This window comes from Ovis aries, chromosome 3, assembly GCF_016772045.2.
Source record: "Ovis aries strain OAR_USU_Benz2616 breed Rambouillet chromosome 3, ARS-UI_Ramb_v3.0, whole genome shotgun sequence".
Lineage (NCBI taxonomy): Eukaryota > Metazoa > Chordata > Mammalia > Artiodactyla > Bovidae > Ovis > Ovis aries.
In genome coordinates, this window is record NC_056056.1 from 154,850,709 (window position 1) to 154,863,416 (window position 12,708).

The 12,708-nt window shown below is 40.6% G+C and overlaps 1 protein-coding gene across 2 annotated transcripts in view; it reads left to right on the forward strand.

Moving 5' to 3' along the window:
• The first annotated feature begins 470 nt into the window (after window positions 1–470).
• The window catches only part of WIF1 (WNT inhibitory factor 1), an 86,162-nt gene continuing 73,924 nt past the window's right edge, over window positions 471–12,708 (forward strand). For both annotated transcript variants that reach the window (XM_004006493.6, XM_012174613.5), the window contains exons 1-2: window positions 471–971; window positions 1,522–1,661. In XM_004006493.6, coding sequence (XP_004006542.1) covers window positions 824–971; window positions 1,522–1,661 — 288 coding nt within the window. In that variant the 5' untranslated portion in view covers window positions 471–823. The remainder of the gene's footprint in view (window positions 972–1,521; window positions 1,662–12,708) is intronic.

Below are 12,708 nucleotides of genomic sequence, written 5' to 3' on the forward strand. Positions count from 1 at the left end.
CCAGCTCCAGCAACCAGGACACCTCTGGACAGTGGACTCTCGGGTTTTAAATGGATGGGAATGCGCCAAGTGTTTGCAGATGTGAAGAATGACAGTGGCGGATGGGAGAGGGTAGTGTTTGCAGAGTGAAGAATGACAGTGGCGGAATATGGGAGAAGTGGGACAGTGGGGAAAGTGGAGGAATGTGAGCCTTCATTTAACACCGGGGTACCAATGAAACTTATCATCATCATTATTATCATCTGGGTTCAGTCAAGCCGTAATAAGTCAGTTCACCGCATTTCCCCCCGTTCATGCTTCGTCTGGCCAGAGGCAGCGCAAGTGACGTCTCAGGGGTCCCTTGGAGCGCCCTTTTCCGCGTCTGCTCCCCAGCGGCGCACGGCGGCTGGACTTTGCCTCCGAGGTTCCGCGCCGCCCCACCCCCGCGCGTCCCTCCAGCGCCCCCCAGTGGCGACCGACTGGGCACCGTCACTCATTGCTCGCACCGCACTTGCGCCTGCCCTTCCCGCTCTTAACTCTCCCGCTATATTTAACCCTCTGACCGTTGTGTCTCCTTCGGCGGGCTGGCATCTCCTGCTTTGCCAGTCTTGCGCCTCTGCTCCCTCCTCTCCCACCTGGTCCCGCTTCCCTTGTCCCGCTCTCGCCAGTTCTTCTCCCTCCTCCTACTCCTTCTCCGGCACACCCAGGCTCACTCGTACCAGAGCCAAGAGGCTACACGCCCAGCCGTCTACGCGGGGAACTGCTCCGGCTGGGAGACAAGGGTCGGGTAGGTGCGGGAGGAGTTTCAGCTGCGAGAACCACGGTCCAGGAGGTCTGGAGTAGCATGGCCCGGAAAAGCGCCTTCTCTGCCGGCGCACTTTGGCTCTGGAGCATCCTCCCGTGCCTGCTGGTGTTGCGAGCGGAGGTCGGGCAGCAGCCGGAGGAAAGCCTGTACCTGTGGATCGACGCTCACCAGGCGAGAGTGCTTATAGGTAAGCTTTCGCGGGAGCTTCTGCTTCTTCCCAAATGCCTGGGTCTTCACTCTCTCCAGCTCTTCTATTAAAGGAGAGAGACATGCATTTAGAATGTTTTAAAACTTTATTTTCAAGGCAGATTGTCCCCTTTTTAGTTAGCTGCGTGCTTGCTAAATCCCTTCAGTCGTGTCGGACTCTTTGCGATCCTATGGACTACCGCTTTTCCATCTAAAGTGTTTAAGCTTTTTTCTCCATAAATCTAAGCTGTTCTAATGTTCTGATCATGCTGTTGTTGGTTTCTGCAATCCAGCGTTTTTCCGTGGACCGAGCATTTGTTGGCACCGTTTTTTTCCACAGTTCACTCCGTTTCACTGAAAGCATACGTCTTTGCCATCATTCTTATCATACACAGGAAGATTAACTGGTACTTGAAGGCAGGTGCTTTGTGAAAAGAAATGACCCATTACTAATTCTTCGGTGTTCTTTTGGCACGCAAGTTCTGATTTGGATTCTTCTAAGTTCAGCTAGTTTGATAGCTTTATTTCTTTGTGTGTGTTTTTTAAACCAGGACTTGAAGAAGATATCTTGATTGTTTCAGAGGGGAAAATGGCCCCCTTTACACATGATTTCAGAAGAGCACAGCAGAGAATGCCAGCTATTCCTGTCAATATCCATTCTATGAATTTCACCTGGCAAGCTGCAGGGCAGGTGAGTCCTGTTAACCAGGAAGGCTGGAGAAAATCACCCTTTAATATTTCCAGCACCTGATGGCAGATAGAAATAAGACAATATAGCATATAGTTGACTACATTTTTCTTTTTTACAATTTTCAAGAGTGATTTCTCATCTGATCTCCAAAGCAAATAAAGAGTTAACTCCCATTTATTTAAATATGTCACATAAATTGAAGATTCCCAAAAGAAAGAGCTAGGCAAAGTGCCTAAGATCACTATTTTGATAAGTCTCAGTGTCTTCAGACTGCTGGAAATATAATGACCTCAAATAGCAGCATTACTTTTTTCCATGCTCATTGACATTAAAATTAAACATAATACTTAAAAGGCTCTTTTCTCCATAGTATCGATATATACCAACCACCTGTGACATTGTTTACACTTTAAAACAATTTTTAAAGTCTGTAAGTACTTTTGACATTGTACTTTGAAAAAATGGCATATTGAGTGTTTTTCACTAATGATAACACTACATATTTCTGGTACAAGTTCATAGACTCAAAGTGTCATAAGAGAATGTTTGCAAAATATTGGAAGCTATTGGTTTTTTAATACCTTCACATGAAAAAGAAAACTACCCTGTATTTTTATGAAGAAGCACTTCTTTTATTTCTTAGCATATTAGCATCTTTTTTTATGCTTCAGTATTACATAAATGACCTGTAATTTGGAAAAGAAAGGGAGGATAAAATGTAAGCTTAGTTCCTTTTGTTCAATTGGAGAATTTACTCTAGAGGACAAATGGTAAGTTAATAAATTCTTCCACTCATTAGGGAGTAAAATGTGTCTACTTATGAAAATCATTGTAATTAAAATCACATTTTAGGTCTTTTATTCTAAAGCTGCTTAAAGGGCTATTTTCATAAAGACTGTGATCCAGAAAACACTTTATAAAAATTAGTTACTTTGAATTGAGACACTACTTTGGTTCTCTCTAATTACCTGCTGTAATATAGGCATGATTATTTAAGCTGTCTTTTCCACAGGTCTGTTCTCTCATTTTTCCTTTCAACTCTAGATCCTTCAACACTTCCATTGTCAGAAAGGAATAGATGTTTTGGGTCCACCAGAGTTCCTAATAGGAGGGTCATCTATTCTAATACCCCCATTTTGCAGATAAGCTCACTGAGGCTCCTACTGCTCTCTGGGGAGGGTATTCCTTTCTTCTCCCCGCTACAGTTTCCTCTTCATAGATACTTTATGGACAGCTAATCTTGAATTATTGTGAAACCCAGTGATAAATTAATGAATGGCCTTTTATTGTCACCTTTTATTTTTCACCTGAATCTACTGTGTTTGACCACTTGTCAGCTGGGATCAATATTGATACTGTGATTTTAAAAAGGAACATTTTCTTTATTTATACTTCTATAGATTTGTAAGAACCATTAGGGACTTCCCTGGTGTCTCAGTGGTAAGAAACCTACCTGTCAACGTGGGATACAAGGGTTTGATCCCTGGGCTGGGAAGACCCCCTGGAGGAGAAAATGGTAGCCCATTTAAGTATTCTTGCCTAGGAAATCCCATGAACAGAGGAACCTGGCTACAGTCTATGGGGGTCAAAAAAAGAGTCGGACACAAGTTAGTGACCAAACAACAACAAAGAACCATTAGTTAGTTTGACTTGCAGCCTTCCCTAGCTGAAAGTGATCAGTAACTTCAGGCAAAGTAGAAAATATTAGTAGCTCTGGTTAGTTGATTTGATTGATTTATCAATCTATTTATTTTTCCTATGAGTTTGTCTTCTGAAGAATGGAACTTGAAGCAAAGGCTTAAATTCCATGCTCTCTCCCCTTTGCAAACATTGGCATATTGTTGAGTACAGAATGGATTGCATATCCAACACTCTGAGGAATATTTCTTGTAGAGGATTAGGGAGGGTGGTGGAACTGGTATGCAGATGAAGCTTCGAGAGTCTTTTTCTCTGTGGTTTAGGTGTTGCTTCCTCTTGTGGATTATGCTGGCCAATATTAGCACCTCAGTTCAGTTTACTCCAGATAGGTTACCACAGGTAACTGTGTGAAATCTGTTAGGTTTCTGTTTTGGAGGAGTGGGGGATACTGAGAAAGGGGAAAGGATCTACATGATGCCACACAGCAAGATGTTTTAAAATATTATTTAGATGTGATTAATGCCAGTAAAGCTCTGTGATTCCAGCACCATAATTTTTGAAATGCATGGAAATTTTGAATATGGAAAAAATATGACTTCAATACCAAAAAATACTTTAAGATTTTAGAAAGGCAACTTTGGCTAAATCCAAACCACATCAAAACTTCTACATGGAAAAATGAAGAGTTCCTTCCTTTATCTAGTTATTTCATTCAAAATGTCAAACATTTAGGGATTTCAGCACAAGCAAGACACATAGCTTATTAATGAAAATTTAAGCTTAAATATTAAATGTTTCGGTAACCCATGGAAAATTAAAAATTTTAGGACTGAAGATCCAGTAGATGTTATCTACTTCCAATAAAGTATTTGTTCACTAACCCAAGCTATTCTTGGGGCCATTTAAAATGACTTTCAAGTTCAACTCCAAACAAATGCAAATAAAAATTCCAGTGAGATTCATTTCTTCACACTACGTTGGTCAAGTTTTTTAAAGTAGTTTTAGTTTGTGGAGGATTATCCTTAGTGATTTGTTTCTGATGCATGTTAGCCTTTCTGTAGGGCGATTTGACTCTGATGGCAGAAGAATTGACATAGATCATTTGACTAGGTAGGATATTTTACTCCTGGAGATTCATCCTGAGAAAATAATCATGGATATGAATAAAGTTTTTGGTGCCAGCCTGTTTGTGGTCATGCTATTAATAAAAGAAAAAAAAAATGAGCAGAACCTATAAGTCTCTGATAATGGCAGGAAGCATTAATAAGAATATCTAGACATCTACTCAATGCAATGGAAAGATGTTCATGACAAATTATGCAATAGCCTATAATAGTATATTCTGTTTAGTTTCATTACAAAATATATGGACAGTTATAGGAAAACATGTCTGATAAATGTCTGATCCTCCAAGGTGTTCAGCTCAGTTCAGTTCAGTCGCTCAGTTGTGTCCGACTCTTTGAGACACCATGAATCACAGCACACCAGTCCTCCCTGTCCATCACCATCTCCCGGAGTTCACTCAGACTCATGTCCATCGAGTCCATGATGCCATCCGGCCATCTCATCCTGGGTCGTCCCCTTCTCCTCCTGCCCCCAATCCCTCCCAGCATCAGAGTATTTTCCAATGAGTCAACTCTTCTCATGAGGTGGCCAAAGTACTGGAGCTTCAGCTTTAGCATCATTCCTTCCAAAGAAATCCCAGGGTTGATCTCCTTGCAGTCCAAGGGACCCTCAAGAGTCTTCTCCAACACCACAGTTCAAATGCATCAATTCTTCAGCGCTCAGCCTTCTTCACAGTCCAACTCTCACATCCATACATGACCACAGGAAAAACCATAGACTTGACTAGGCGGACCTTAGTCAGCAAAGTAATGTCTCTGCTTTTGAATATACTATCTAGGTTGGTCGTAACTTTTCTTCCAAGGAGTAAGCGTCTTTTAATTTCATGGCTGTAGTCACCATCTGCAGTGATTTTGGAGCCCCCAAAAATAAAGTCTGACACTGTTTCCACTGTTCCCCCATCTATTTGCCATGAAGTGATGGGACCGGATGCCATGATCTTCGTTTTCTGAATGTTGAGCTCTAAGCCAACTTTTCGCTCTCCTCTTTCACTTTCCTCAGGAGGCTTTTCAGCTCCTCTTCACTTTCTGCCATAAGGTGTTAACATTAGTTATATCTACCTTTACTATGTTTTGGTTTTTCCACAGTGAATGTGTTTTGATTTGTAATTTAAAAATAATTTTACATTAAATGTGTGTAAAAAGTTATACTTCAGAATCTAAAACTGGGTGATGTTCTATATTATAAATAGTTTACTTATATTTTAATCCAGTTTCATTTTTGCACAGCAGAGCACTCAACAAAATGGTAAAATGGTAAAAGAGTTTGTTTCCATGGCTGATCTTAACCTATGGATCCCAAAGAATTTGCTTATGTATATCTGATCCTCACTGACTATTTTTTTGTGAAATCTTCAAATGTCTGCTTTGCTAAATTTTCCTGCCTGAAATCAGATTCCTTGACCTCTTCCTCTCTCTTAAAAATCCTGTCTCTACTTGCTTGCCCATTGAAAATATTCATTCATTTTCTGACATGCACCTTCTCAAGGCTTTTAGATTAGAGAATTTCTACCAAAGAGGCTTAAACTTAAAAGATTTTGGGTAATTAAAGAGAGAATAGTCTTTATTACTGTATATAACTTTTAATAGTTGATATTTTTCAATGAGGCATTCTTTATTCTAATTTTTCCCTAAATTTGAGGCAAGTAGAGGCCAAGAGCAACTACTTTGGTTTTCTACACTACGCACTAATTAAATATTTTATTTGGAAAATAACCCTTTCTAAACCTAAAGGCTTTCAAATAAAACTTTAATGAGAAGTTTTGTTAGACAAATCTGAATTCTAATACTGAGACACCACTGTTGATTTCCATAAGAAGAAATTTGGTATTAGGCCAAATATTTTATTTCTAGAAATCATGTAAATAGATCTTTGTTTATAAAGATTATATAGCCTTGACCTTAATCACTTTACTATATTCTATCACCTGCATAAAGATGCTAAGGTACTATAACTCCTGGTCCCTAGTTAATAGGGCATCCCTTTTTCTGTTGGCTTCTTTTAGCAGTGATGATGAATTTATGCTGAGCCATCTATGCTAGTTTTCCTATCTTCTTACGACCAAATGCCTGTACTTTGTGATGTTTGGCAAGGGTTGGAATGAAATTGGTGTCTGTGGAAGAGAAATCTTCCGGATGAAGATGATGGGCCAATATTAACTTTAAATCCACCACCTGGATTATTAAGCAAGCTCTGATGATCTGTACCAACAGGTCCAGATCTTAGAGTAAGCTTTTTGTCATGTATTGTTGTTGTTTAGTTGCTGAGTCGTGTCCGACTCTTAAAACCCTATGGGCTATCCATGGGATTTCCCAGGCAAGGACACAGGAGTTGGTTGCCATTTCCTTCTCCAGGGGATCTTCCCCACCCAGGAATTGAACCTGAGGTTCCTGCCACATCTCCTACATTGCAAGCGGGCTCTTTACCACTGAGTCACCAGGGAAGCCCGGTATAGTAGTCATGTATAGTGGTCATAATTCTTGCAGCCTCTAGAAGTCACTAATATATACATACATATATATATATATATTCATTTTTCTCAGTTTTAGGATGCTTAAAAACAAAAGTTTAGAATATTGCTATGGATACAGGAAAGGAAGAACATTTTACCTGCTGCCCTGGGGAAATGGGTGGACATGTGTATGGTGTGGAAAATTAACTTTATTGGATTAAACTGCAGGAACATGCTTCTTTGTTCAATGTGTGAACATTGAAAATAGAAAATATTAGATATGCTGAAGATACAATGTATAAAGTGAAATATCTTCCCAAATGTAAGGTTAAATATAAATGTGTTCATAACTTTTACTAGTTCTCTGCAATTAAAAACACTTCTTGAATTACTGAAAACTGCCAGAAGTAATAACAATAATACAAAGCCAAATATAAGGAAAGCCTGAGACTTTTGCCTAGATTGTTGTGTCTTTGTAAATGATTCCAGTTAGCACCCAAATTTAGCCTTTTTTGGTTGTTCTTGAGTGAAGCATTGTTGTTTTATTATAGAATGTTGTGTTATTTTATATGTACAGCAAGGTGGTTCAGTTATACATATATATATTATTTTTCAGATGGTTCAGTTATACATGTATATATATATTTTGCCGATTCTTTTCTATTATAGATTACAAACTATTAAATATAGTTCCCTGTGCTATACAGTAGGTCCTTGTTTTTTATTTTATATATAATAGTGTCGGGGTCGCACGGAGTCGGACACAACTGAAGCGACTTAGTAGTAGTAGCAGTGTGTAACATAATGTGCATGCAGGCATAATGTGTGTCTTTGCGATCTCATGGACTCTAGCCCGCCAGGCTCCTCTGTCCATGGGATTTTCCAGGCAAGAATACTGGAGTGGGTTGTCATTTCCTTCTCCAGGGGATTTTCCTGACATAGAGATCAAACCTGTGTCTCCTTTATTGGCAAGCAGATTCTTTGCCACTGTGCGACCTGGAAAGCCTGTATATGTGTATTTGTATCCAAATTCAGCTTTAAAATGAAGAAAGTACCATTGAGGGGGAAAAAATGTCAGAAACAGACCATTTTCCTGACAACTGACTCACATTTTTCCAAGTTTTATTTGTTTGTTTGTTTGTTTTTAAATAGGATCACTCTACTGACAGGTATAAGGTCAACTGGATCATCCCCTAGAGAGCTTGTTTTGCAATATGGTGGTTGATATGATGTAACACTGGGCCCCTTAAATTGGTTGCAATTCCAAGTCTCAAATTTCCCCTCGGACTGGTTGAGTTAAGAAGACCTGTATTAAAATGGTATTTTCCTTCCTTTCTCCCCTTGACAAAAATCAAAGAAAAACAATAGAGAGTGAATTTTCATTCAACTGCTTCCTCTCTCTCTTCAAAGCGAGTGCCAAATGCCCTTAAACACCTCCTCCCAACTCTGAAGTTATGGTAGTACTTATTGTTATTGGTTAAATCCTTTAATGTGTACTGTCCGCATCTTTTTCCTGATGGAGTTATGATTGTGTTGGTAGTTACAACCCAAGTAGCTGCATCCCTTTGCACTCTTGGAGTCTGCAGCAGTTTTATGTCACCAAATGAAGGAAATGCCTTGATTTTTTACCCCTGTTTCATGGTTTCCAAGTGAAAATGTGGAAACGTTTACATACTGTGGGCAGGATTTCTTTTTTAAAAAAGAAGGTGCTCATATCAAAAGCACAACTTTAAACCTTTAGTGTTTAGATTCTGCTACACTGTGGTATTTTGCATTGTGGCATTGTGGACATGCCACCAGGGATCAAAGAGTAATTCTGCAGAGGGCCCATTTCGTTTAGCAAGCAGGCATGTGCCAGCCATCTGTTGTATCCACTGATAGAAAACAGCAGTAAGTTTCTCAAACTTTTTCCAGGGGAAAAAAAAAAAGAGACTTTATAGCTTAAAGGAGATGAGTTGCAAGGTACCTTGTAAGCCTCATCTGGTTCTAGAGCGATTTACATGGCATAAATGTAAACCCTGCTATGTCTTCCTCACACGGTGGTGTCAACATACATAAACAAACCCTTTACTGTTATCCTCTATGTTTATTCCTGACTTTTAAATGTTTGCACCAATAGAAATCTTTTAAATTTTTGTGGTGAGGTGGAAAGAAATGATGTTCGATAAAGCATTTTGTTTTGGATTAAGCTCATTTAACTTAAATGTCCCTGATGAGTAGGATGAGTGTTGTAAGGAAAGAATTTGAGGATTAAAGAGTGTTACAGGAAGGGGGGACACCTTCCATAGCCCGAGAGTAGACTTTCGTCTAACACTCTGAAATGAATTGTCTCCAAGGAGACTACTGGGAAGGCGTGCTCGGGTGGAGAGCAGTAGGGTAAGGGAACCCAGGAGGACTGCTCTGCCATGCGGCTTGCTGTCTTGGGTTTTATGGTGATGGGATTGGTTTCTGGGTTGTCTCATTCTGACTGAGGGTTCTTTCTCACGGCCCATGCATTGCTCAGCCAAGAGGGGTTCCAGCGAGGAGGGTTCTGGGAAGTTGGTAGGACATGTGGCGTCTCCATTTGACCTTTCCCAAATTCTTCCAGTTGGTGGTGACTTGTTAGTTCCCTGTTCCTTACCAGACCTCCTGTTGTAAGATGACTCATGCAGATAGTTACTACGGTGCCTAACCAGGGTAGATAACAGTTTCAGTCAGTGTTTCCCCTAACAAGAATATAGTGAAAATGCTCTTCATCTTTCAGCCAGGTCTCTGGAAGAGGTATTGTCAGATCAGGGCTTCTTTGGCTGCAGGTTTTAGCCAGCTTTGTCCATTTGCCAGCCTAGGATGAACTTAGTTACATTCCCCTGAACACTTCTGGATGAGGAGTTGTTCTCCCATGCAGTGTTTCTCTCTGCCTCTGGCACTCAGTCAGTCAACAGATACAGACACTCAGTTAGTCACTGGAGCACACAAAGAGGAGTAAACATGGTCCCTGCCCTCAGGGAGCTCATAGTCTAGGAAACAAATATCCATCACTCCCAGGCAAATGAGATTAGCAAGTCTAGGACTGGCTGAGAGCACAAAGAAGGCCACCGCTTTCCCTGTCTGGAGGAGGAAGGACACCAGGAGCTGAACTCCTGCAGGATAAGTAACCTTTCATCAGACCAGCAAGAGAAGAAAGTGCTTTTCAAGTGAAGAGCTCAGGCTGTTCAAGGGCATGGAGGTCTTAAAGGGGAAGGCATCTTTTAGGTGATCACAGTGGACCTTGTATCTTATCTGGACCTTGTATCTTACCTGAGAGGTTATGGAAATTCAGTAAAGGGGATGTCAAGGTCAAACAATGGACAAGTGTTTTGGGGGAGAAGAAGGTAGAAACAATTCAAGGAGGTTTCTCTCTTTTCTACCATGAAGAGAATGGACTCAAACACTTTGCAGCTTTGTCCTAGGGACGTATTAAGTAAATCTGGTTTCTCTGTTAAGTAGACAGTGGCTTTTCTGTTTTAAAATTTATTTGAGTATAGTTGATTTACAGTGTTGTATTAATTTCTGCTGTACAGCAAAGTGACTCAGATATACATATACATAGATATACACACATTCTTTTTCATTTTCTTTTCCATTATGGTTTATCACAGGATATGAAATACAGTTCCCTGTGCTATATAGTAGGGCCTCGTTGTTTATCGATTCTATACGTAATAGTTTGCATTTGCTAATCCCAAACTCCTAAAACATCCCTTCCCCAAACCCTCTCCCCGCTTGGCTACCACAAGCCTGTGGTTGCATGTTTGCAACCTCTGTGTCTGCATGTTTCATAGATAAATTCATTTGTGTCGTATTTTAGATTATGTGACAATGGCTTTTCTACAACTATAATTTAGCTCTTGTTTTTCTTACTAAACTTTTGAAAGTTTGTGATGATTAGTCTCAGCTCCAGGTTAAATTTTTTTAGGTAATTAGAGCATAGAACTGTTAAAGAAAATCACTTTATATTAAAAAAAATCACTTTCTGTGAGTGCATAGGAAAAAAATTTGCTAATGGAATATAGAACTTTGAACTTACTCTAGAAGGGTGCTTGAGTAAAAAAAATAATGTTCAAAGAGGAATTGACTTAGCATTCTCAACTCTCATATTACATTTCTAATTATCAAGAAAAACTTTCCAAGTATCAAGAAAAAGTATGATAAAGATAATAGGAATTGTACTTGGCAGGTGATCTTGCAGTTGAAATAATAAGTTGAACAGTGTAAGTGGATGAATTCAAACTATGCCTGATTCTTCAAGTATTTGATTTTCTTTCAAATCCTATGAGTTAAAACTCTAGGATCAAGGAACAAATGTCTCTGCCTCTGAGAGATACATTTTATCTTCTTTTTAGATTTTATGGATGAATCTGATGAAAGACATTTGGAAGATATCAGGCATTTTTGAAACCTGTTCACCTGAACAAACCTCCCAGGCAGCAGTGTGTTGTGGGCCTGGGACAAAGGGACATATTTGGGGAGTGAATTCTTAGCTGACAGTGAAATAAAGGACATGAACCCAGTCCCTGCTTAGCTGCTCTTGGCCAAAACTCAGATCATGCCTTGGGTACAAAACATAATTAAGAACCCAGTCCCATATGGGCGGTTCATGTTGAGGTATGGCAGAAACCAACACAATATTGTAAAGCAGTTATCCTTCAATTAAAAATAAATGTTTCTAAAAAAAAGAAAACAAACTAAAAAAAACAACCAGAATAAAACAACATAGACAAAAAACCAAAAGAACCCAGTCCCTGCCCTTGAGAAAATTAGAAACCAACTGGAGAGGCAGCTATATGGAAACAGATCATTTTAAGAATTCCTGGTAAGCAATGGCACCCCACTCCAGTACTCTTGCCTGGAAAATCCCATGGACAGAGGAGCCTGGTAGCTGCAGTCCATGGGGTCGCTACTAGTCGGACATGACTGAGCGACTTCACTTTCACTCTTCACTTTCATGCATTGGAGAAGGAAATGGCAACTCACTCCAGTGTTCTTGCCTGGAGAATCCCAGGGACAGGGGAGCCTGGTGGGCCGCCGTCTATGGGGTTGCACAGAGTCGGACACGACTGAAGCGACTTAGCAGTAGCAGTAGCAGCAGTGTTGCAGAAGTCAGAGAAGGAAATGGCAACCCACTCCAGTACTCTTGCCTGGAAACTCCCATGAACAGAGGAGCCTGGTAGGCTGCAGTCCATGGGGTCGCTAAGGGTCAGACATGACCAAGCAACTTCACTTTCACTTTTCACTTGCATGCATTGGAGAAGGAAATGGCAACCCACTCCAGTGTTCTTACCTGGAGAATCCCAGGGACAGAGGAGCCTGGTAGGAGGCTGTCTATGGGGTCGCACAGAGTCAGATACGATTGAAGCGACTTTGCAGCAGCAGCAGCAGTGTTGTAGAAGTATTGAAGCATTCCCAGGTTAGAATGGACTCTGACACTGAGTCTGAGTTGGACAAGCACAAACGTGGAAGAAGGGATGATTTTCAGGGAAAGGAGACAATGTAGAGTGAGGCATAGAGACCAGGCATACATTATCTGGGGAACTAGTACTTTGGTGTGGCTGGAGTGTATGTGCAAGGTAGGCAGTGGAGAGGAAGGCAGGGGCTAGGTCTCCACAACTTCATCCTTCATGTCAAGGCACCTAAAACTTACTCTATAGGTAATGTTGAGTCAATCCGTGAGAAAGTATGAAACAGAGTACAATAGAATCTGCCTGTAATGCAGGAGACCCGGGGTGGATCCCTTGGATTGGGAAGATCCCCTGGAGAAGGAAATGGCAACCCACTCCTGTATTCTTGCCTGGAGAATCTCGTGTATAGAGGAGCCTG